The sequence below is a fragment of the Oncorhynchus clarkii genome, chromosome 29 (assembly GCF_045791955.1).
Source record: "Oncorhynchus clarkii lewisi isolate Uvic-CL-2024 chromosome 29, UVic_Ocla_1.0, whole genome shotgun sequence".
NCBI classification, from domain to species: domain Eukaryota; kingdom Metazoa; phylum Chordata; class Actinopteri; order Salmoniformes; family Salmonidae; genus Oncorhynchus; species Oncorhynchus clarkii.
In genome coordinates, this window is record NC_092175.1 from 32,269,102 (window position 1) to 32,291,195 (window position 22,094).

The 22,094-nt window shown below is 43.2% G+C and overlaps 3 protein-coding genes across 5 annotated transcripts; 2 read left to right on the top strand and 1 right to left on the bottom strand.

Annotated features, from left to right (window-relative positions):
* Positions 1-545: 545 nt before the first annotated feature.
* On the bottom strand, positions 546-6,052 carry LOC139388027 (V-type proton ATPase catalytic subunit A-like). 2 transcript variants are annotated; one of them, XM_071134519.1, is made up of 15 exons: positions 5,915-6,052; positions 5,264-5,372; positions 4,890-5,018; positions 4,504-4,718; positions 4,238-4,375; positions 3,710-3,861; positions 3,412-3,574; positions 3,158-3,266; positions 2,841-2,963; positions 2,619-2,733; positions 2,357-2,420; positions 2,031-2,234; positions 1,817-1,911; positions 1,528-1,699; positions 546-1,365 (listed from the first exon to the last, which is right to left on the bottom strand). In XM_071134519.1, exons 2-15 carry the CDS (start codon positions 5,343-5,345, stop codon positions 1,273-1,275), a joined length of 1,854 nt encoding a protein of 617 aa, XP_070990620.1. In that variant the 5' UTR covers positions 5,346-5,372; positions 5,915-6,052; the 3' UTR covers positions 546-1,272. The 2 variants fall into 2 exon arrangements, with proteins under 2 accessions (XP_070990620.1, XP_070990621.1); XM_071134520.1 differs by having other exon boundaries at positions 5,264-5,364; positions 5,915-6,022.
* Positions 6,053-6,776: 724 nt separating this feature from the next.
* LOC139387806 (protein shisa-3-like) lies at positions 6,777-8,206 on the top strand. Its single transcript, XM_071134040.1, has 2 exons — positions 6,777-7,182; positions 7,683-8,206. The coding sequence occupies exons 1-2, from the start codon at positions 6,777-6,779 to the stop codon at positions 8,204-8,206; spliced, it is 930 nt and encodes a 309-aa protein (XP_070990141.1).
* A 2,054-nt stretch (positions 8,207-10,260) lies between these two features.
* Positions 10,261-18,561, top strand: LOC139388288 (actin-binding protein WASF3-like). 2 transcript variants are annotated; one of them, XM_071134865.1, is made up of 9 exons: positions 10,261-10,355; positions 11,820-11,980; positions 15,649-15,783; positions 15,974-16,127; positions 16,216-16,333; positions 17,159-17,340; positions 17,472-17,705; positions 17,819-18,123; positions 18,260-18,561. In XM_071134865.1, exons 2-9 carry the CDS (start codon positions 11,848-11,850, stop codon positions 18,415-18,417), a joined length of 1,419 nt encoding a protein of 472 aa, XP_070990966.1. In that variant the 5' UTR covers positions 10,261-10,355; positions 11,820-11,847; the 3' UTR covers positions 18,418-18,561. The 2 variants fall into 2 exon arrangements, with proteins under 2 accessions (XP_070990966.1, XP_070990967.1); XM_071134866.1 differs by having other exon boundaries at positions 10,293-10,355; positions 11,823-11,980.
* The last annotated feature ends 3,533 nt before the right edge of the window (positions 18,562-22,094 follow it).

The following is a 22,094-nucleotide window of genomic DNA, read 5'->3' on the forward strand; positions in this document are numbered from 1 at the left end:
AGTACAAAGAGATCCTTGATGTAAACCTGCTCCAGAGCGCTCAGGACCTCAGACTGGGGCAAAGGTTCACCTTCCAACAAGATAACGCAGGAGTGGCTTCAGGACAAGTCTCTGTATGTTCTTGAGAGGCCCAGCCTGAGCCCGGACTTAAACCTGATCGAACATTGGAGAGACCTGAAAATAGCTGTGCAGCGACACTCCCCATCCAACCTGACAGAGCTTGAGAGGCTCTGCAGAGAGGAATGGGAGAAACTGCCCAAATACAGGTGTGCCAAGCTTGTAGGATGTAATCGCTGCCAAAGGTTCTTCAACAAAGCACTGATTAAAGGGTCTGAATACTTATGTTAATGTGATAGTTTTTGGAAAAATGTATACACTTGCAAAGAGGACTAAAAACCTGTTTTTGCTTTGTCATTATGGGGTACTGTGAGTAGATTGATTAAAGAAAAAAATATATATTTAAGAAAAAGGCTATAACGTAACAAAATGTGGAAAAAGTCAACGCGTCTGACTATTCTATCCAGCATAAAACACAAGGCAAATGATTATTTCCCATTCATTTATTTTCTTTAGACTTACACAATACATGTGACATAAATATGCCTTCAAGGTGGAGGCAACTGATTCTAACACACACACACACACACACACGCACACACTTTCTGTTTCACACAACAGAAAAACAACATCAAAATATCCACAGAGAGAAGTAAGAACACAAAATACCATCTAAGAGGCATTGAGAGGAAGAGGGCCTCAACCTCCTGAAATAAACAAGGTGCCTCTGTCCCTTTACCCCTGTGTACGTTCCCATTTTTGTCAACCATCTATTGGTGGTGGTCAGTCACAGCTGGGAGATGAAGTAACACTCCACGTGTTTCAGCTAGTAGATAATTACAAGTGTAGTACCTGATCTGGGTCCACTGATTATTGTCTGTAACCAGGGCTGTAGTCGTGTGCTCTTCATGGATGACAAGGGGGCTGAAGGGAGAGGAGGAGAACATCCATACGATGGGGTCACGGATGATGGTATTGCTAATGGTAATAGATTTGGTAAACATGAATTCTGTGAAAACTGAGAAAAAAAATATTCCATTACTGCCTTGTACATGACAGTATGGTGAAATTAAAAGAGCATGGTTGAAATAAAGGGGTCAACCATCGTGTTGGAATGTGGAGGAATGACTGAGGTTTGACTGTCACTGGCCTAAGTAGACATTCACAAACAGGGGCCAGAGAGCACTGGGGGTAGGAGGGGAGGGAGGTGAGAGCTCAGTCCTCCAGGGTACGGAAGGCATTCTGCATGTCCTCCAGAAGCTGAGAGTAGTCTGCTTTGATTTTGGCCTCGCCCTCCTTCACTGGATCCTGAAACAACGGGTACACAGAGACACTGAGGCTAGGAGACACAATGACACTCCAAGACAAAGTCCCACAGTGGATGTACAAAGGCCAGAGTTGGTAGAGTGATTGAGGAAGTTGATTTTGAATGCAGATGAACATGGATAAAGGGGCTGCACAAGCATGTACCTTGAACTTCATAGAGCTGAGTCTGTAGAGGATCTCTCCCATGTGCTCCCGGATCATGGACCAGGTAATCTTGTTGTCACTCTGAGCCGTGGTCTCCACTGCATGTCGCGCCAAGTCATAGAATGCAATTGTGTTGGAAAGGATGCCCACCGTTTTGTAGAAAGGGCAGAACCTTCGGGAAAAGGGCAAAAAATTCAATTAAATAACCAATATGGGCTTAATAACCGATGTTTAAGTCATTTTAGCATGTTTATGACACAGATGAACATGTGCCAGAGTGTGTATTTACCTGTCATACGGAGTATAGCCATTCTGCTGCAGGAAGTCATCCTTGAGTAGTTTAGCAACCTCCAATGTGATCTTGTCGGTCTCAGCGAGAGATGCCTGTTGTTAAGTTGACATGGGGGACAGCAATAAGTGCCTAGTGCGTGCATACACATGCCAACCATCAACCTAGGCAGTATATCAACCCATAACCCTTCCTCACATGAGCTCAGCCTCACCTTGCCTACAAGCTGTACAATCTCAGCCAAATCCTCCTCCTCCTGCAGGATCTCCTTGGCCTTGGTGCGAAGCGGCACAAACTCAGGGAAGTGCTTGTCGTAGTACTCGTCCAGCGCCCGCGTGTACTTGCTGTAGCTGATCAGCCAGTTGACTGACGGGAAATGCTTTCTCTGAGCCAGCTTCTTATCTAGACCCCAGAACACCTGAGAGATGGAGACAGATAGAAGATAAAAACAGGAATGAGGAGTAGGAAGAGTAAAGGTTTGATTTGTCAAAACTTAAAATTGTCAATAAAATTGTAATATATTTACAATTGAGGCATTACCTGTACAATACCCAGTGTAGCTGAAGTAACAGGATCAGAGAAGTCTCCACCAGGGGGAGACACACTAGGGGAAATAACACCAGGCCAAGTTATTCAGACACCAGTCTGCCATCACTGTATCATACATTCCAAGGTGGATAAGACTACATGGTTCAGGTATCTTGTGTTGCAGGACTGGTACAGAACCTGTCTGACCCTTAGTGTCAGGAGGTATGGGGGGTGATAGAGGTTCCCCCTGCTGGTAGAATGATATAGTACTCACGCTCCAACAATGCTGACGCTGCCCTCTCTCTCTGGGTTACCCAGGCACTTAACCCTGCCAGCACGCTCATAGAAGGAGGCCAGTCTGGCTCCCAGGTAGGCAGGGTACCCGCTGTCTGTGCACAAACAGCACACAGAGCTCTGACTGGCTCAAAATGGCAGACATGTTGCTGAGATAGTATAAAAAAAACATGCACTATTGTTATTGGCTTATTGTACTCACCAGCAGGCATCTCAGCCAATCGTCCTGAGATCTCCCTGAGAGCCTCGGCCCACCGGGAGGTGGAGTCGGCCATCATGCTGACGTTGTAGCCCATGTCTCTGAAGTACTCAGACAGAGTGATTCCTGCAGTGGCACAAAGTAGATGCAGTCAGAATCAGAGGCACAGAATTCCAGTTATGAGAATGAGTGGTGACTGGTGGCTAATCCCCCCACATTCCAGACCAAAAGATGTACAACTACCAACAACGATGATGATGATTCAAAACAGCCGACACCAGCTTTTATAGGTTGCCATCTGTAATGTGATCGCCTGGTACCTGTGTAAATAGAGGCCTCTCTAGCAGCGACAGGCATGTTGGAAGTATTGGCCACTAGAGCTGTTCTCTTCATGATACTTTCAACCTTTCCATCCACTTCCATTGTAAGCTATAGAGCAGGGAGGAATACCATTAGTCAGACTGAAAACACATCACAAACTGGTGATCGGCTATGCCAGACACCAAAGTAGTGTAATTCACTGATCTCATTAACATGTCAATGATTAGAACTTGACACACGGACTATCACTAACCTCAGGGAAATCTCTCAACACTTCAGACATCTCATTTCCACGCTCTCCACAGCCCACATAGATGATGACATCACTGTTGGAATACTTGGACAGGGACTGTGAGATCACAGTCTTGCCACAACCGAAGGCTCCTGGGATAGCAGTAGTACCACCCTGGACACACCTGTGAGCACAGACAAACACAGAGCCAGAAGTAGGTGACTTGTCAGAGGCTTAAGTAAAGGTCAGGATGAAAGGATATGAAGTGGGAATGGGTCAGTAGAAAAAAGGAAAAGAAAGTAGAGATATGTATACTCACGGGAAGAGGGCATCCAACACTCTCTGGCCGGTGAGCAGGGGGTGATTGGCAGGCAGCTTCTCTGTGACCGGGCGAATCTGTCGCACTGGCCAGACCTGGATCATGGTAAACTTCTCTTTCAAACCCTCAAACTCCAGTTCCAGCACCACATCCTGCCGAAAGACACAACATTTACCAAACAACAGAGACAAGACAATGGCATTGTGCCATTCAGCTGTAAAGATGTTAGTAGGTGGAGGGTGACTCACATTTAGGGTTGTGACGATACCAGTATGCCAATATTTTTTCCCATGCCAAACATTTACACGAAGCAGACCAAATTCTTTGGTCCTTTAAAAACCTGCTTTATGTAAAATATTGTGTACTATAGTTTGGAAAATACATAAATGTGACTCCGGATGACAACATAATGTTTGTTTCCAACGTTAGGGTTGTTTTCATAAATAAATTAATCCCGCTTTGTGTTTTGTTTCCTTGCCACGATACTAACGAGTATCACGATACTGGTATCGTCCCGGCTCTACTCACATTGACATCATAGTTTCCAGGTGGGGCCACGTAGGTGACAGTGCCTCTGCTCCGGGGAGGCAGCATCAACTTGTGTTTGATCAGCGAGTTCTCAAAGACCGTGCCGTAGATATCCCCACCTGTTATGTGACTGCCAGTCTGAGGCAGAGATGGACAGGGGGGAGAGAACATAATATGGAGATTCAGGAGATGGATCATATTTCAGTGGAGACACATTCAAACACACCTTGCTTACACACTCACAAGGAAATACATTGTTGTCTTACTCTAAGACTCTGGCCAGGTGTAAACTCCCACTTGAGGTCACGGTTGAGGGCTCCAATGTTGACTCCTCTAGGGATGTAAATGCTTTGAGTGAGGTCATTGATGTCTTTGAGGGGCCGCTGGATGCCATCAAAAATGGACCCCATGATTCCCGGACCCAACTCTACAGACAGGGGCTTTCCTGTCCGAAGGACAGGGTCCCCGACAGACACACCAGCTGTGATGTACTTTCAGGAAAAAGAACCATATAGCCTAGTAATATGCCAGACAAGAGGATAGGCTAGAATACATCAGAATGGAAGTACACAAAAGTAAGTGAACCGTCAACAGTTACTGAAGGTGGGAGTAACTGTATGTCTAGTTGAGAAGGTATGACTGGAAAGGATACAGGTCTCCTCGTAGACCTGAATGGTTGCCATGTCTCCCTCCAGCCTGATGATCTCTCCCACCAGCTCACTGTGACCCACACGCACCAGCTCGTACATGGCCGCTCCTGCCATGGCGGTGGCCGTCACCACTGTTGATTAAGCAGGTTAGACAAAGAACAGATGACAGAAAACATGTTATTGAAAAGTAGCAGGCAGTCTGGCTACATGAACAAGTTGAAATATATATTTTTGCCATACTGGAAATGAGCAGGCTGAATTGAGCAGGTGCTATAGCATGTGCTGAAAGCATTGTTAGCTCACATAGGCACGGGCATGAGAGTTATCACTCCCATGCCAGAGCCTGGGATCCTTGATTTGAACTGCAGACACTGACCTGGACCAGAAACTCCATGCACATATCCAAACTCGCTTTCCCGCTCTTCATCACGGATCTTAGGAAGCTTGGAAGTGTCCATCCTGAGTGTGTGTGTGTGTGTGTGTGTGTCTGCAAAGAGTAAGGAGAGGAAAAACAGAGATCAATCATGCGCTCCACTATGACGACACGTGAAAGACATGCCACTAGTTATATATTGATAAACTGTTTCAATAACTTAAATTACTTAATGGAATGAAAATAATTCACCATAACCACACAGAATCAAAATACACATTTCATTCATTGGTACAGTGACATGTAAACTTGCTCAGTGATAATACATGGAGAGCTTCGATACCATCTGCTTGGTAAAAGCAGGAGAAAAACAACAAGCTATGAAGCTAGCTAACTAGTCTCTACAGACCATAATACAACTACAACATTTCTGAAATACAGTCTTAGTTTCAGTTGTTTATTACACAAACAAGCAAATCATACTAGCTAGATAGAGCTAAACTAATCGTAGTCAGGCAGGTGACACTGACAGAACGGAAATGTAACAACAGCTAACGTTAGCTAATCTGCGTGGTTTATCATAATGTACTACTAGCCAGTTGTAATGAATTGACAATAACGTTATATTGGATTCATATGATTCGGGTTGATTACCTTCTCTTAGTATTCAATAGTCCAGGGCCCTTCAGAAATTTCTATCGGATTAGGAGACTGATCAGCTGACAGGCCCAAGACTACTTTGGGAAACAATCACCATTGTGGCTCGGAGACCCGAGATTACATTAGAAAATACGAGCTCTGGGAGTCAAAATGGCGTAACACGCGCAACAGTTTCCTTCCTCTTTCGGCTCGTTTAGCTCGAATGCGGCGGCGGCTGCATTCCAATATAGTTGACGTGATTTCCTCGTCTCCTTTTCTCAATGACAAAGTTTACTTAGACACTCAGTCAAAAGCAAGCTATTGCTTTGATGTAGCAACATAGTCGAATAATATCCAATCACTTAGCCCATGTTGGCTGTGATAGGCCTATTGAAGCAGAACATTGGAAAAATAAACTTGGAAGATCTATTAGCCGAATAAACTGCCCAGTTAAGATTTTAAAATTAAATTGGCCTAACTATGCTAGGCTATTTAATCAGCAAAATAGGCTACATATCTACATATATATTCATGTGCCCATACAGTCTGTAAGGAATAGTCTAAAATTAGTGTGTCCCATGACACAAATTATGGAGAGAACAGATCCACAGAGCAGAACCAACTCATGTTATGATGCATCACATGGCGTGAATCCAATGGTAAGCCTGTGCGTTCATTTTACATAGCGTACCTATAGCTCCCTGTATGATTTTATTAGCCTATTCTAGATATGTCTAGTTGCGCTTTCGAAATAGGAACAAGCGCTACGGTCATAACTTTTGATCAGTTTAAATAGCCTAGTTGTCATGGGATATAGGCCTAGCCTATGTGACATTGATCCTAGCCTATTGCAGAAAGGGTGGTGATTGAGCCACATATGTTATATGTTATTTATAATCTTTTAGGATTTATTTCCAGGTTATTCTTTTGTAATAACAAAAAATACCGACACGGGATTCGTCTCTTCAGTTGGAACGGGATGAGGACAGTGCGTTTTGCTGTTGGGGCTTTTATCAGTCTGATTTTCCAAGTGGGCATGACACAACAGAGGACGAATGGTGAATATTGCCATAGTTGGAAGGACGCGCAATCTAACTGGCGAGGGGGTTTCCATTGTCCGGAGGGCCACGATCAAAGAGAAGCGGCGATCTGTTGTGGAACGTGTGAGCTGCGCTACTGTTGCGCACTCATAGGAGCAAGACTGGATCAGGGTAACTGCAACAACCACGAGCAAGTTCTACAGCCTGGCACGTCTGATGACGAGAAAGATGCCAAGAGTGCAGGTAAATTGTATCTTTGGCTACTGAAATAGGAACAAATACTTGGTCAATTATAATTTTTCATTAAGGCTCAATGTGCTGGCTATATAATGCCTTTTTAGGCATAGCTACCTATTCATTGATAACACACACAGTGAGATTCCTTATAAATGGTATTGAGGAATGAGAAAGGCTAATGCAGTGTGTGCTTGAATCCAACCCACCAAATGTGCCTTAAAGTGTGGCCTCATGTCTAAGCATTTATTATATTCTTCAACATGCAGTTAGTCTACTCCTCACATCACGAGCATCATGTTAAGACTTGATCTGCTGCCAAGGATCTTTCAATGAACCGTTTTTTTGTGTGTTTCATGTGTTGCACAGTTTAATACTTTTCTTGGAATATGAACACATCCCCAGCTTTTAAGGTCATCCTTAAAATGTCTTTCTTTCCTTTCCACTCAATCAATCCATCCACTTCTCCCCTGCCCTCTTTATTTTTGTGTTTTCTTTTCACTCTGTAGTACCTGTCTATGTCCCCTTTGTGGTCGTGGGCTCTGTTTTTCTGGCCTTTATCTTTCTGGGCTCCATGGTGGCCATGGGTGTCTGTCTGAGTCGTAAACAGGAGATCTCCCAAAGCCCAGACGGTGCTGCTGGGCCCCAGGGTGGGAGTGGAGAGCAGCAGCAGGAGGCTGTACCCATGACTGTGAGTACAGGGACGTCCTGTGGTTCCACCTCATCTCTCTACCCTCCCAATGCCAGCCAAGCCTGTCCAACTGGAGCCACACGTGTCCACCAAACCTTAAAGAGGCAGGAAACTCCCACCAGCCCACAACCCTCCATGGTCCAACCTTGTACCATGCACCCCACCATGGTGTTTTCCAGCCTGGTCCACCCCTCCATGCTTCATCATTCCATAATGCATCCTTATATGGCTCAAATGCCTACTCTGTATACCTCACAAGGGGAAAGCCGTCATCTCCCATCTCCCTGCCCTCCATCCAGCTATACCAGCACTAAACCCAGGCACACTGAAGTGATCATATAATTTGTGGCTGTGACTTTGAAAGATGGAGTATTTGGGTATTCAAATAGAAAAATATGAATAAGCCCCGGAAGTGGAATGTAAATGTGTGGCAGATAAAAATGTTTAGGAGAATAATTGCAATTGGTCAGTTAACAATAATTCAATCATTCATATTTTATTATTCCTTAAAATGTATAGTGTTTCTTTGTAAATATTCTGTACTCATTTCTACAATTCACACATTCAATTGCTGGACTTTTTCTGATGTTTTTTGTTGTTGTCCATAATATAGTTTATATTAGCCCTACTGTTATGTATTACTGATGCAAAAGCTACACTACGCACATAACCCTGTCACATAATAATAATAGTAATAATTTGGAGGGGACTTATATTTCGTCCTATAAGTTGAAGTGTTGGACATAGTAGCATGATTTAGATGACATGATACTGTATCATTGATATCATGACACCATCATTAACCACAATTTTATCTAAAACATTCCTCAATGCGATCTCTATACATGAACAGAATTTGCTTTGGTGGCTGCAGAGTTTATCATCAGGCCTTTCACAACTTTGGTTTTAGAAGTTGGGGGGACATAAAAAAAATGTATTCAGTCGGATAAACACTCGAAGAAGCCTACCCGATCGCTCGAAGCGGTCCGCATGGTCCGGAAGCACACTGTTGCCTCGTTTTGCATCACATTCGAATGATAAAACTGTGAGGGGGGACAAAAATGCAATTCAGAATGTGGGGAGGACATGTCCCCGCCGTCCCCCGTGAAAGTTGTGCCCCTGGCCTTTCTGCAGCCACAGCCTCGCAACAGGTGTGTTGAAACGTCTCATTTCTGGGAGCCATGCTGCTGAAGTGGCGACCAATCCTGTTTTAGTTTGCACTGATTGCTTTGCTGGCCATGGTGCTGAATGTTTGCGCGGCTAGTTGTATCTCGAGCCAACTTTGGCTTTTACAATTGAAGTTAAAACAGTTTTTACATTTTTACTTCCCATTTTAAGAAACGTTTTTATCCATAATTCCATGTGTCCATCTTTAGCATATATCTTCAGCAGTATCTTATTATGGAGACCATTTTAGGCCTAGGCAATCAGACAGAATCAGAATCATGTTTATTGTCCTAGAATAGGAAAATCTTAGCATAGCTCACAAATAACATGCACAACGCATATAGAAAACACAGCAGGAAACAAGCTATAGTCAGACATAAGTAGTAGCAGGAAGCTACCCATAGCAGGAAGCTGCATGGAATTGCTAATTAAGCAAACTTGACTACCACAAGAGAAACTGAAGGATAATTTGGGGGTAATGGTGGTATAGGCCTAGTTATAATAATCACAGAAAAACACTAAGTGATAAATGGAGAATACGTGTTATAGTGTCTGGGGGCTCAGTGTCATGAATAGCCTAATAGAGGCATTAGTGACTGGGGGTGTACATGGGTGCAGTGATAGCGATGTGTGAAAACATTGGGATAAACAATGGAATTTTCATTGAGGGTAAATACTGTATTATTGTTAATACGGTTGGGCTATTGAAATTACAGGAGCACCAATATGTTACTCTGCCGTTTAGTTCTTATTAAGGCCCTTCCCTTGCATTAGCGCACAGTGATCTACAGACCTCCAATAACGTCACAGCAGCAATAACCACTGTGTGTTTTAGAGTCAATTTATGCTTGATCTGAAAATGTGGTTGGAGGTGCCCGCTGTTAGGTGGGGTCAAACGGTCACCCCCTGGTTGAATCCATTCTCTTTTGAAACAATTTATTGACAATCCGAAAGTGGTCATATCTTCGAAGACACATTTTTGAGTGTTTATTTATACATTTCAAAATAACTGGGCTAAACCAGTCACAAAGACCTAATAATGCAATTTATGTAATGTAAGCTTGTGTTCTAAAATAGGGTTTCTCGTCATCATCTCGAAAACGCACTCATGTCGCGCTGTCAAACTGCCCATGGTTGTCACGATGGATGTTTTTGGCGATCCTGATTGGACGACACAACTAAATCTGCTAATTAAATCTCTGAGCCTGGATGCTGATTTGTGCGGGAGATTGCTCCTCACAGAAAGAATCCTGGTGAGATGCGGGGACAGGATGGCAACTCTACCGGTGGACTGCAGCTGAATACTCCTAAAAGGACACATTTGGTGAGCGTCCCGTCTTTATCATATATCTATATCTTCCCTCCTTTGTTATGTCTGTTTGTGTATTATATGTAGGCTACTACAATTAGGGTGCTGCTATTTAAAACCCTCGGTCACTCACGGGTCACAGACCACCGTTCTTCGGTAATAAACCGGTCCATCTGGAGTTGCAGGCACTTAATTGTTACAATCAAGATAAGGCATCGCTCTAAAGTGGTTTGAAACAAACGGTGCGCTGTTCGCCCAGTTGAAACTGTTGTACTTATTGGCTCCTCTAATCACCTCAGAGCATGTGATTGGGACTACCTTGCTATTTTTGCTTGCGTAATTGGTAAATCTGTAGGATGCTTTGGATTCATGGTTTTTTGATAAATGTTTGATCGAGGTTGCCATGATGATCAACCCCACAGGGCACAGACGTCAATTCAACGTCTATTCCACGTTCGTTCAACGTGTAAAAGACGCTGTGTTTAAAAAAAAATGGTATGGTGAGTTTAACATTGCTGAGGTTCCTCCCAGTCTTGCATGGCATGTGTCACCATTCATACTATGTTGCACAGCAAGGCCCCTAACTTTAACTGTAGCATAATCCTTACTTCAAATAAGACTAAATTATTTTTTAAACTGGGTTGTTCAAGCCCTGAATGCGGATTGGCTGACAGCTGTGATATCAGACTTTATACCATGGGTATGACAAAATATTTATTTTTACTGCTCTAATTACGTTGGTAACCAGTAATAGCAATAAGGCACCTCTGGGGTTTGTAATATGTGACCAATATACCGCGTCTAAAGGCTGTACGTGTTGCATCATGCTAAGAATAGCTTTTAGCTGTGGAATATTGGCCATATACCCCCCCCCCCCCCCCCCCCCCCCCCCATGCCATATTTCTGAAATATACTTCCTTATATAAGCCAAATCATAATTTATAATAGCAAATCATCAAATTATTCAACAGTTGCATTAGTAAGCTTGCCTTGTGTGTAATATAAAACCTGTGTCTCTGTGGTAACACAGGCTTTAGCTCAGTTGACTATATAGCACAATATTAAAATAGACCAAACTGGGTTTTGATACCAGTTGATACGGCATAGTCTGAGCCTATAGTCACTCAGGGGGACCCCCTTGTGATGGAGTGCTATGTGTAAATGTATGTATTTTACTGCAGTTATCGGTCTGGAAAGAAGTATTGATTGGCTGTTTCAGGGTCCAATAGAATGAATTGCCTCTCTAAGGAATTTTCCATGAATGACATGAAAGGCTCTGGGATGAAGTAAAGAGTAGTTTGTTCCATGATAACTTGTATGTGCTCTGATGGCATTGCATAAACACGGATGGGATTTGGTTAGTAATGTAATCTGGAGAGGTTTGACTCGACTGCCTCTGTCTCACACACCATCTGGTCTGAATTGTCTGGCTGTGTCTAATGGAACATGGAGGTTATTGTCAGTGGCTGTGTGTCCCAGCAGGTGGTGTGTGGTGTGGTGTGAGGGGATGCCCCTGGTCAAGAGGAGCATAGATCCCCGGCACCTCTGCCACGGGGCGCTGCCCAAGGGGATTGGCAGTGAGCTGGAGTGCGTCACCAACAACAGTCTGTCTGCCATCATACGTCAGCTCAGCAGTCTAAGTAAGACACACCTTCCACACAGTCACCCCCCCCCCCCCCCACCCCGTTATGTGCATTAAGTAATCACCTATCTTTTAACCAGATGTATGCATCTATGCTCCAGAATGGTGACCTAAACACCCTCATCCCTGTGTTACACTGGGAAACTGAACAACTAATGCAAATAAATTAACTTACTGCATTTAATGATTGGAATCGATATGGTAAAATACATGTTGATATTGACAGATGTGTGTGTCCGTTGTAGTGTGGGGAGGGATGGAGAGAATTTGAGGATGAGACATCTGGCCCAAATATATCCATATTACTGTGTGTCTGTGTGGGGTGGGATTGTATGAAGTCACCGGAGATTAGAGCTTACTGTAGAGCTTAGTTTCACAGAAGCATAATAAAGGAGGCAGGGACAGAGAGAGAGAGAGAGACAGATTTCACAATCACTTGCTCGTCTCACCGTTGTTTGACAAATCTCAATCAATTGGTTGGTTGTCTGGAAATCTCCATCACTAAATTGCCCCTGTCTGTTCAACTTTACCTCAACTTACGGTTGAAGTCAGAAGTTTACATACACCTTAGCCAAATACATTTAAACTCAGTTTTTCACAATTCCTGACATTTAATCCTCGTACAAAATTCCCTGTCTTAGGTCAGTTAGGATCACCACTTTATTTTAAGAATGTGAAATGTCAGAATAATAGTAGAGAGAATGATTTATTTTAGCTTTTATTTCTTTCATCACATTCCCAGTGGGTCAGAAGTTTACACACACTCAATTAGTATTTGGTAGCATTGCCTTTAAATTGTTTAACTTGGGTCAAACGTATCAGGTGGCCTTCCACGAGCTTCCCACAATAAGTTATGTGAATTTTGGCCCATTCCTCCTGACAGAGCTGGTGTAACTGAGTCAGGTTTGTAGGCCTCCTTGCTCGCACACACTTTTCCAGTTTTGCCCACAAATTTTCTAGGGGATTGAGGTCAGGGCTTTGTGATGGCCACTCCAATACCTTGACTTTGTTGTCTGTAAGCCATTTTGCCACAACTTTGGAAGTATGCTTGGGGTCATTGTCCATTTGGAAGACCCATTTGCGACCAAGTTTTAACCTGACTGATGTCTTGAGATGTTGCTTCAATATATCCACCTAATTTTGCTCCTCATGATGCCATCTATTTTGTGAAGTACACCAGTCTCTCCTGCAGTAAAGCACCCCCACAACATGATGCTGCCACCCCCGTGCTTCACGGTTGGGATGCTGTTCTTTGGCTTGCAAGCCTTCCCCTTTTTTCCTCCAAACATAACAATGGACATTATGGCCAAACAGTTCTATTTTTGTTTCATCAGACCAGAGGACATTTCTCCAAAAGTACGATCTTTGTCCCCATGTGCAGTTGCAATGCAAACCATAGTCTGTCTTTTTTAATGGCGGTTTTGGAGCAGTGGCTTCTTCCTTGCTGAGCGGCCTTTCAGGTTCTGTTGATATAGGACTCGTTTTACTGTGGATATGGATACTTTTGTACCTGTTTCCTCCAGCATCTTCACAAGGTCCTTTGCTGTTGTTCTGGGATTAACTTTCACTTTTCACACCAAAGTACGTTCACCTCTAGGAGACAGAAAGCGACTCCTTCCTGAGCGGTATAATGGCTGCGTGGTCCCATAGTGTTTATAATAACGTACTATCGTGTCTTTGGCTATGCCGGATTAAGTGATATGACATGCTAATCTATAAAATAATTTCTCCATAATTAATATTACCTGATTGAGCTAATCATGTAAATTTAATTAACTAGAGAGTCGCGGCACCACAAAATAATATTTATAGAGCTGTTATCTTCTGAATAAACTCTTAAAGACCTAGTAATATTTTACATCAATAGCAGTAAATATTAATCGTCATCTTAATTCAGTCTCATCTGAAAGTTGTAAATTCTTGGTTATCTGCACGAACCCTGGCTAACAAGTTGAATCAGCAAAACAAAATTGGGTTTATTTATTTACTAAATACCTAACTAATCACACAGAAATACACATACACATAATTAAATCATAACTTGATTACAAATTATGTCATAAAGGAAAACGTCCCTAGCGGACGGAACAGATATGACAGCTTGTTACACAAAAGAAAAGGGCTGAGTGAAAGAGCGGGAAGACTGAGGAACAAAGGGCGAAGCTGTGCTATCGTAAATACAGAATCTTATGCATTATAAATTACCGCCCATTTGGAAAAGGAAAATGAAATAAATATTTACTCTGAGCTGCGCTTCGGTAGGTTGGTGGTAGGTGGAAGGTGTTGCCCAACCGAGTCCTTTGAAGAATGTCTCTGCTGGTAAATTAGATGCGTTGTAGTAACGTTGTTGTTGTGGGATACTCTGTCTGTTCCTTCCTAACCTGCGTTTGCAGCTGCTGTTGCTAACTCAACGGCTAGGAGTGATCACTTTTGTAGTGAATAAGAGTTCAAAGTTCATACCATTCGCAACCAAAGCTCACACTAATGTTGGCTTCGTTCTGTAGTTATTATCTGAACCATTCTGACATCGGACCGTCTTCCTCACATCCTCGGAACAGGAGGTTATATTGTCGTCAAGGCTTTATATAGGAAGGGAGAGGAGGGCGTGTTTGAAAAGTTTTATAGCCCATGTCCCTTCACAGGGGCGGGCCACTAATTGAGCAGAGCCCTACCTTATGAAAACCCAAATCTCACATTTTAGAAGCTAAAATCACATTTCATCCCATCACGAATAATTTCATATTCAAACATTTACATTGAACAACAATTCCATGTGAATCCGATAACTCTGATGTGTAGACTTTCCACTGTAGAGTTTGTCATCTTATCATTGATGAGAATGTCTCAGATGACAACCGAACTGACATCATATTCATTAAGTACCACCGCATATGTTCAATTGGTCGGATTACCAGAATATAGTTCATTTCCCCCCACATTCTGACGTTCCCAGAATCTCTATGTTAACCAGGGGTTTTGCAAATGTAACATCATTAGGGTAGAGAGAGGAAAAAGGGGGGAAGAGGTATTTATGACTGTCATAAACCTACCCCCAGGCCAACGTCATGACAGTACTATTGTTTGTACAGAAACGTGGTACTTTCAGGCGTTTGGAAATTGCTCCCAAGAATGAACCAGACTTGTAGAGGTCTACAACTTTTTTTCTGAGGTCTTGGCTGATTTCCCCATGATGTCAAGCAAAGAGGCAGTGAGTTTGAAGGTAGGCCTTGAAATACATCCACAGGTACACCTCCAATTGACTCAAATGATGTCAATTAGCCTATCAGAAGCTTCTAAAGCAATGACATAATTTTATGGAATTTTCCGAGCTGTTTAAAGGCACAGTCAACTTAGTGTATGTAAACATCTGACCCACTGGAATTGTGATTAAGTGAAATAATCTGTCTGTAAATAATTTTTGGAAACATTACTTGTCATGCACAAAGTAGATGTCCTAACCAACTTGCCAAAACTATAGTTTGTTAACAAGAAATTTGTAAAGTGGTTGAAAAACGAGTAATGAGTCCAACCTAAGTGTATGTAAACTTCCGACTTCAACTGTATCTCTTTGCTCTTTTCTGTGTAGTATGAAGTGCACTTCTCCAATCATCTTGTCTGACCAGTTGGACACGGTGAAAGTCTGTAATGACTCCTCTCTGTCCTCAGGTAAACATGCAGAGGACGTCTTTGGAGAGCTGTTTAGTGAGGCTAACACCTTTTACCTGCGTGCAAATGGTCTCCAAGACCGCATCGACCACTTGGCTGTCAAGGTCACTCAGCTGGATTCCACTGTGGAAGAGGGTCAGTTGGGGTCAGGGGATAAGGGTAAAAAAAAAAACATCTCTAATGTTGAATGAGAATAACCGACTCATTAGTTATCCTCCTTGTCTCTGGTTCTGCATGGCCCATAATCTATTTATTATTTTCTATCTCCGTATCTTCTAATTGCTTATCTTTCTATAAATCTCACATTCTCTGTTTTGATCTCCAGTCTCTCTGCAAGACATCAACATGAGGAAGGCATTTAAGAGTTCCACAGTCCAGGACCAGCAGGTGGTGTCCAATAGCAGCACGTCCAACCCTGTGGCAGAGATGTACAACACCAGCGACAAGCCTCCTCCTCTCAGCATCCTCTCTGCCTACAGGTTCACTGTGTGGATGCATCACATTCACCAGACAAGCTTTAACCTCAAGGTTGTGGCGAATAGCTAACTAGTCTCTCTTTTGACACAGAGATGACCACACTGATGGGATGAAGTTCTACACAGACCCGTCCTACTTCTTTGACCTGTGGAGAGAGAAGATGCTGCAGGACACGGAGGACAAGAGGAAGGAGAGAAGAAGACAACGGGTGAGAGCCTCTTAATATCGCACTTTAAAAAGCCTCCAGTATTTTGCTTCTGAACAGCTAATTTCTTCTAAGCAACTTGTGTATACAATATCCTGTAACTCCACACGTATTTGCAAAAGGACCCCTCTCTCTCTCTCTCTCTCTCTCTCTGCCTCTCTCTCTCTCTCTCTCTCTCTCTCGCTCTCTCTCTCTGCCTCTCTCTCTCTCTCTCTCTCTCTGGCTCTGGCTCTCTCTCTCTGCCTCTCTCCTCTCTCTCTGTTGAAGGAATTTAATTCCTCTGTTTTAATTCCCAATTAAAATTAAACACTGTCAATTCATAGGGATTTGTAAGACCCTTATTTTATAGGAATGGACAGAGTCCCGGGCTTAATGTCAAGTAACAGTCTTTATTCAAGAGAGTACTGAGTAAAAACACATTTTACCACAGGTTATAAACTGAAAATGACGTCAGCGTTTTCTAAATGTTCCGTCTCTTCTTGACACTGGTAGAAAGGCTCTATAGCTCTCAAGCCTTCCCTCCTCGCCTAGAGCCAAGGTCAGCCAGTGTAGATAAGCATTCTAGACAGTCTGGAGATAGTTCATTCATTTGTACCAAGGAACAGACCGTCATTGTTCTAACTTTTGCCCACGTTCACACACATTATTTTCAGTACTGGGATCAAGAATGAAAACTCATACATATACAGTAACATTTAGTATTCTGATTAGTACATGTATAGTAACATAATAGTATTCGGATTAGTCAGTCCTGATTGAAATGTATACATAATTAGTCATCATTGATAAAAATTCCCTTAACACTCTCTCTCTCTCTCTCTCTCTCAGGAGCAGAAGCGATGTGTTGACGGCACACTTCAGCGTGAGGTGAAGAAGGTTCGTAAAGTCCGAAACCGCCGTCACGAGTGGAACATGATGGCGTTCGACAAAGAGCTCCGCCCAGACCATCGCCACCCTCACTCTCTCCACCGGGGGGCGTCGTCTGAGGGCTCCCTCTCTCCGGAGAGTAGGTCAGTGGTTCCATCCCCTAATTAGGACTATATTCATCTCTCCTGAGCAAAGGATTCCTTCAGTTTGTTTTCCAAATCCATATTAAAATGTTATCAGGGTAAAGAGTTAATTATGACTTTTTGTTGTCTAGATATGATCTGCCAGACTACCCCACTGCTCCAGGCCTTCCCCTTGCTACATCCAACCACACCCTGGCTCACCCTTACCAGCCTGCAGACATCCATGAGTCTGTAGAGCATGAGTACCACAGCATCGGAGTCGGCTACAGAGACGGGACTCTCAACCGCCCACACCACCACAACCCTCTGCATCACTCCACTGAGAGAATGAATGGCACTATAACGCTTCCACCTGCAGACTACAGGTATTGTTACTGTAACAATAAGAAATCTGTAATATAGATTAGTGAATCTGATTTGTTTATACTAATTGTTACATCAAATGAAGTTCTAAAACTGAAAATCTTCTTTCTCTCAGTATAATGGAGTACTATGCCAGTTCTGGACCACCACCTCCTCCTCCCCCAGCCCCTCTTATCCCATCTGCACAGACAGCCTTTGGCTCTCCAATGGTGTCCCCCACCCCCCTTACTGGATCCTCAGGCTATTGTCCCCCAATGCTATCTCCCCCAGGACCCCGTATGATTCCACCTCCCCCAGGTCCTCCACCACCACCAGTCCCTCCCGCTCCCCCCCAAGTGGCAGGACTCGGTGATTGGAAGCGACAGGACACCCAGCCTGTCACTGGTACTCGAAGTGACCTTCTGTCAGCTATTCGCATGGGTAAGTTTAGCTGTACTTAGATGTTTACCATTCTTCTGGAGACAGCAGAGGTAAAAAAAATATATATACAAAGTATTTGCACAGAAGTTCATGTTTAGACTGTGTGAATGTGTCTGTGTGGGTTTGTGTTGCTCAGGTATCCAGCTGAAGAAGGGGCAGGAGCAGCAGGAGCAGCAGGCCAAGTGGGAGCCTGTAGGGAACGACGTGGCCACCATCCTGTCCCGACGCATCGCAGTGGACTACAGCGACTCAGAGGACGACTCCGAACTGGAGGACAACGACTGGTCAGACTGACCCTCACACCGCCCCCAAACGGTGACCAAATACCATGGACACATCTCTGCTCCAGCCCAACTGTCCCACAAAGGATATGATGTGGTACAGATTAATTATGAGAGTCTCATATGCAGAATGCAGTCAGGGACACTGTTTTTACAGACCAATGACTATATTATGGTTCATAGTGATTAGTGGGCATAGGCTGAGGACCCAGTTTCATTTTAGTTTTAGCCATTGTTTCCAGTAGGTGAATGGACTTAAAATTAAGGCATGAACTGAGATTCAGCTGAAATCACTCAAAGGTATGTGGACCAAATAACCATGTGGTGAATTTCCCCCTTTTTCCTACTGTACCTACAGAGCTGTCTGAGCTCTTTTCCTACTGTACCTACAGAGCTGTCTGAGCTCTTTTCCTACTGTACCTACAGAGCTGTCTGAGCTCTTTTCCTACTGTACCTACAGAGCTGTCTGAGCTCTTTTCCTACTGTACCTACAGAGCTGTCTGAGCTCTTTTCCTACTGTACCTACAGAGCTGTCTGAGCTCTTTTACTCAGACACCAACATTATCATTTAGTCTAAATAAATCACCAACACTGTACTCTCAATGTCACTAATCATCATTTTTTTATTTTAATTTGAATTTGTCATCTTCTTTTGCTTTCTCCAATGTCTGTGCCACGACCTATGTAGCGGGTAAATGTGTACACTCCTGATGCATAAGACAATTACAGTGTAGGCTCTAATTGTCTTATGCCCTTAAATGTTAACGCCAATAAAATTCCAACATACTTAGCTGATCTTCATGTGACTTCTCATCACCTCTGAACTGTCTCTTAGTCGACCATTAGAAAGATGAGGTTCTCTCTGTAGCATATGAGACCGTCTCTGAACAGACATTCCAGCTCGACCGTGTTTAAAATGGGATGGAGTATGACCAATGACACAAATTAGGAACTGCTTGTCAATGGAAACATCTTCCTCGTCAAATGTGTTCTAGAGATGCATTTGAGATGATATGCAAGTCAGCAAGCTGACCTGAGTGGCACTGTGCTCACGTTTAATGCACCTTATACTGAACAAAAATATAAACAAAAAATGTTACAGTTTATATATGGCAATTTAAATAAATCTATTAGGCCCTAATCTATAGATTTCACGTGACTGGGAATACAGATATGCATCGGTTGGTCACAGATACCTTGATCAGGCTGCTGACTGTGGCCTGTTGTCCCACTCTTCTTCAATGGCTGTGCGATGTTATGCTGGATATTTGCAGGAACTGGAACATGCTGTCATATGTGAATCCAGAGCATCCCACACATGCTCAATGGGTAACATGTCTGGTGAAAATGGAAGTACTGGGACATTTTCAGCTTCCAGGATTTGTGTACAGATCCTTGTGACATGGGCCTGTGCATTATCATGCTGACACATAAGGTGATGGCGGCGGATGAATGGCACGACAATGGGCCTCAGGATCTCATCACGGTACCTCTGTGCATTCAAATTGCCATAGATAAAATGTAATTGTGTTTGTTGTCCACAGCTTATGCCTGCCCATACCATAACCCCACCATGGGACACTGTTCACAACGACATCAACAAACCACTCGCCATACATGCCATCTGCCTGGTACAGTTCAAAGTGGGATTCATCCAGCATGCCAGTGGCCATCAAAAGGTGAGCATTTGCCCACTAAAGTTGTTTACGACGCAGAACTGCAGTCAGGTGGAGACCCTGGTGAAGATGACGAGCATGCAGATGAGCTTTCCTGAGACGGTTTCTGAGAGTTCTTCGGTAGTGGAAACCCACAGTTTCATTAGCAACCCGGGTTGCTGGTCTCAGATGATTCCACAGCTGAAGAAGTTGGATGTGGAGTTCCTGGTGCTGGCGTGGTTACGTGCAGTCTGAGGTTGTGAGGCCGGTTGGACGTACTGCCAAATTCTCTAAAATAATATTGAAGGCGACATATGGTAGAGAAATTAAAATTATTTGGCAACAGCTCTGGTGGACATTCCTGCAGTCAGCATGCCAATTGCACTATCCCTCAACTTGAGACATCTGCAGCATTGTGTGATAAAACTGCACATTTAAGAGTTGCCTTTTATTGTTCCCAGCACAAAGTGCACCTGTATAATGATCATGCTGTTTTAATCAGCTTCTTGATATGCCACACATGTCAGGTGAATGGATTATCTTGACAAAGGAGAAGCGCTCACTAACAGGGATGTAAACAAATGTAGGCACAAAATTTGAGAGAAATAAGCTTCTTGTGCATGGACAATTTCTGGGATATTTTATTTCAGCTCATGAAACACAGGACCAACACTTTACATGTTGCGTTTGTATTTTTGTTCAGTGTAGATTGATTAATTCTTAATGTTGGCAATAATTCTAGATTTCTCAACAAACTGCAAACATTCGTATCATGCTGAAATGTTATGACAAACGTAACTATCAGGGAAGGATCCACTCTATATGATGACTCCTAAATAGTTATGTGACTTGAAGAGAGGAAACAATTTCCTGGATCATTCGGAATGGGATTGCCCACTGCTGAAGGTACTTTGTATCTTTACTGCTGCCAGACTGAACAGGTAAACAAAGATACACAAATTAGGTCAGGAATAGACATGAATGAAGAGTGACAGTGTGAGTAGAAGACCTCAAGTAGACCACAGACAAGTCAAGGACTTCATACCGCGTGAGCTGTCTAATGTACTGACTGTATGGACAGGCTCCTATGACTGAATTCCATATGAGGCGTCAGTAGGGTTGCACATTTTGGGGAATATTCAGAGGTGGAAACTTTCCGTGGAAATTAACAGGAATATATGGGAATTTACAGAAATATGCTAATTAATATTATTTAAATGTAGATGTTTTTTGCATTGGATATATTTACCATATCATATGGAGACAGAAACAAACTTTTTACCTTATCATAAGTAGACATAATTGCAAATGATTAAATCCTTCCAATAGAAATAAACAATTTAGTTACAAATTTAACTTTAGTTAAATGGGATGATTTCACTAAACGACAAAAGGGAATATTGAATGATCGCATCTCCCAAAAAAGCTTTCAGTTTCTAGACTAAAGGTTTGGTTGTCTTCCTCTCAGGTTTCGGTGTCTTCTCCCTGGACCTCCTCAATGTCCACCTCTTGTACATCAGACTTTGAGGCCTCATCTTCACTGTCACTTTTCAACCTTGTTGAGGATGGCTTGTTGTCAGGCTCAAAAAGCCTCAAATTTGCCGTGATGGCCACCAATTTCTCAACCCTTGTATTGGTCAGCATGTTGCATGCTTTGGTGTGTGTTCCCAAGCAAGGACCAGTTGCTCTCTGAGGCGGCTGGTGTTGGTGGGATTTGGAGGTTGATGGAGGCAACAGTGAAGTGGGGCATTCTGGAACATCAGAAATGGCATTGTCGCCCTCAATCCATGCAATGGCTACTGCTATACAAGTCCCTTCCACCAGGTGGCTGATGAGATATGTTGGCACGCTTCAATGTGGTGCTCTTATTCTTCTCACGTTGCTTGGTGAGGTAGATTGCTGCTATAACTTGATGACCCTTCACATACCTAACCATTTACATGGCTCTCTTGTAGAGTGTATCCATTGTTTTCAGTGCCATGATGTCCTTGAGGAGCAGATTCAATGCATGAGCAGCACAGCCAATGGGTGTGAT

Excerpts from the sequence above, each read along its gene's own strand:
- LOC139388027 (XM_071134519.1), bottom strand. The coding sequence starts at position 5,345 with ATGGACACTTCCAAGCTTCCTAAGATCCGTGATGAAGAGCGGGAAAGC. Across the intron at positions 3,267-3,411 it reads TGTTGAGAGATTTCCCTGAG|CTTACAATGGAAGTGGATGG; the intron begins GTTAGTGATAGT and ends CCTGCTCTATAG. Across the intron at positions 2,734-2,840 it reads ATTGGCTGAGATGCCTGCTG|ACAGCGGGTACCCTGCCTAC; the intron begins GTGAGTACAATA and ends GTTTGTGCACAG.
- LOC139387806 (XM_071134040.1), top strand. The coding sequence starts at position 6,777 with ATGTTATATGTTATTTATAATCTTTTAGGATTTATTTCCAGGTTATTC. Across the intron at positions 7,183-7,682 it reads GAAAGATGCCAAGAGTGCAG|TACCTGTCTATGTCCCCTTT; the intron begins GTAAATTGTATC and ends TTCACTCTGTAG.
- LOC139388288 (XM_071134865.1), top strand. The coding sequence starts at position 11,848 with ATGCCCCTGGTCAAGAGGAGCATAGATCCCCGGCACCTCTGCCACGGG. Across the intron at positions 16,128-16,215 it reads AGCATCCTCTCTGCCTACAG|AGATGACCACACTGATGGGA; the intron begins GTTCACTGTGTG and ends CTTTTGACACAG. Across the intron at positions 18,124-18,259 it reads TCTGTCAGCTATTCGCATGG|GTATCCAGCTGAAGAAGGGG; the intron begins GTAAGTTTAGCT and ends TGTGTTGCTCAG.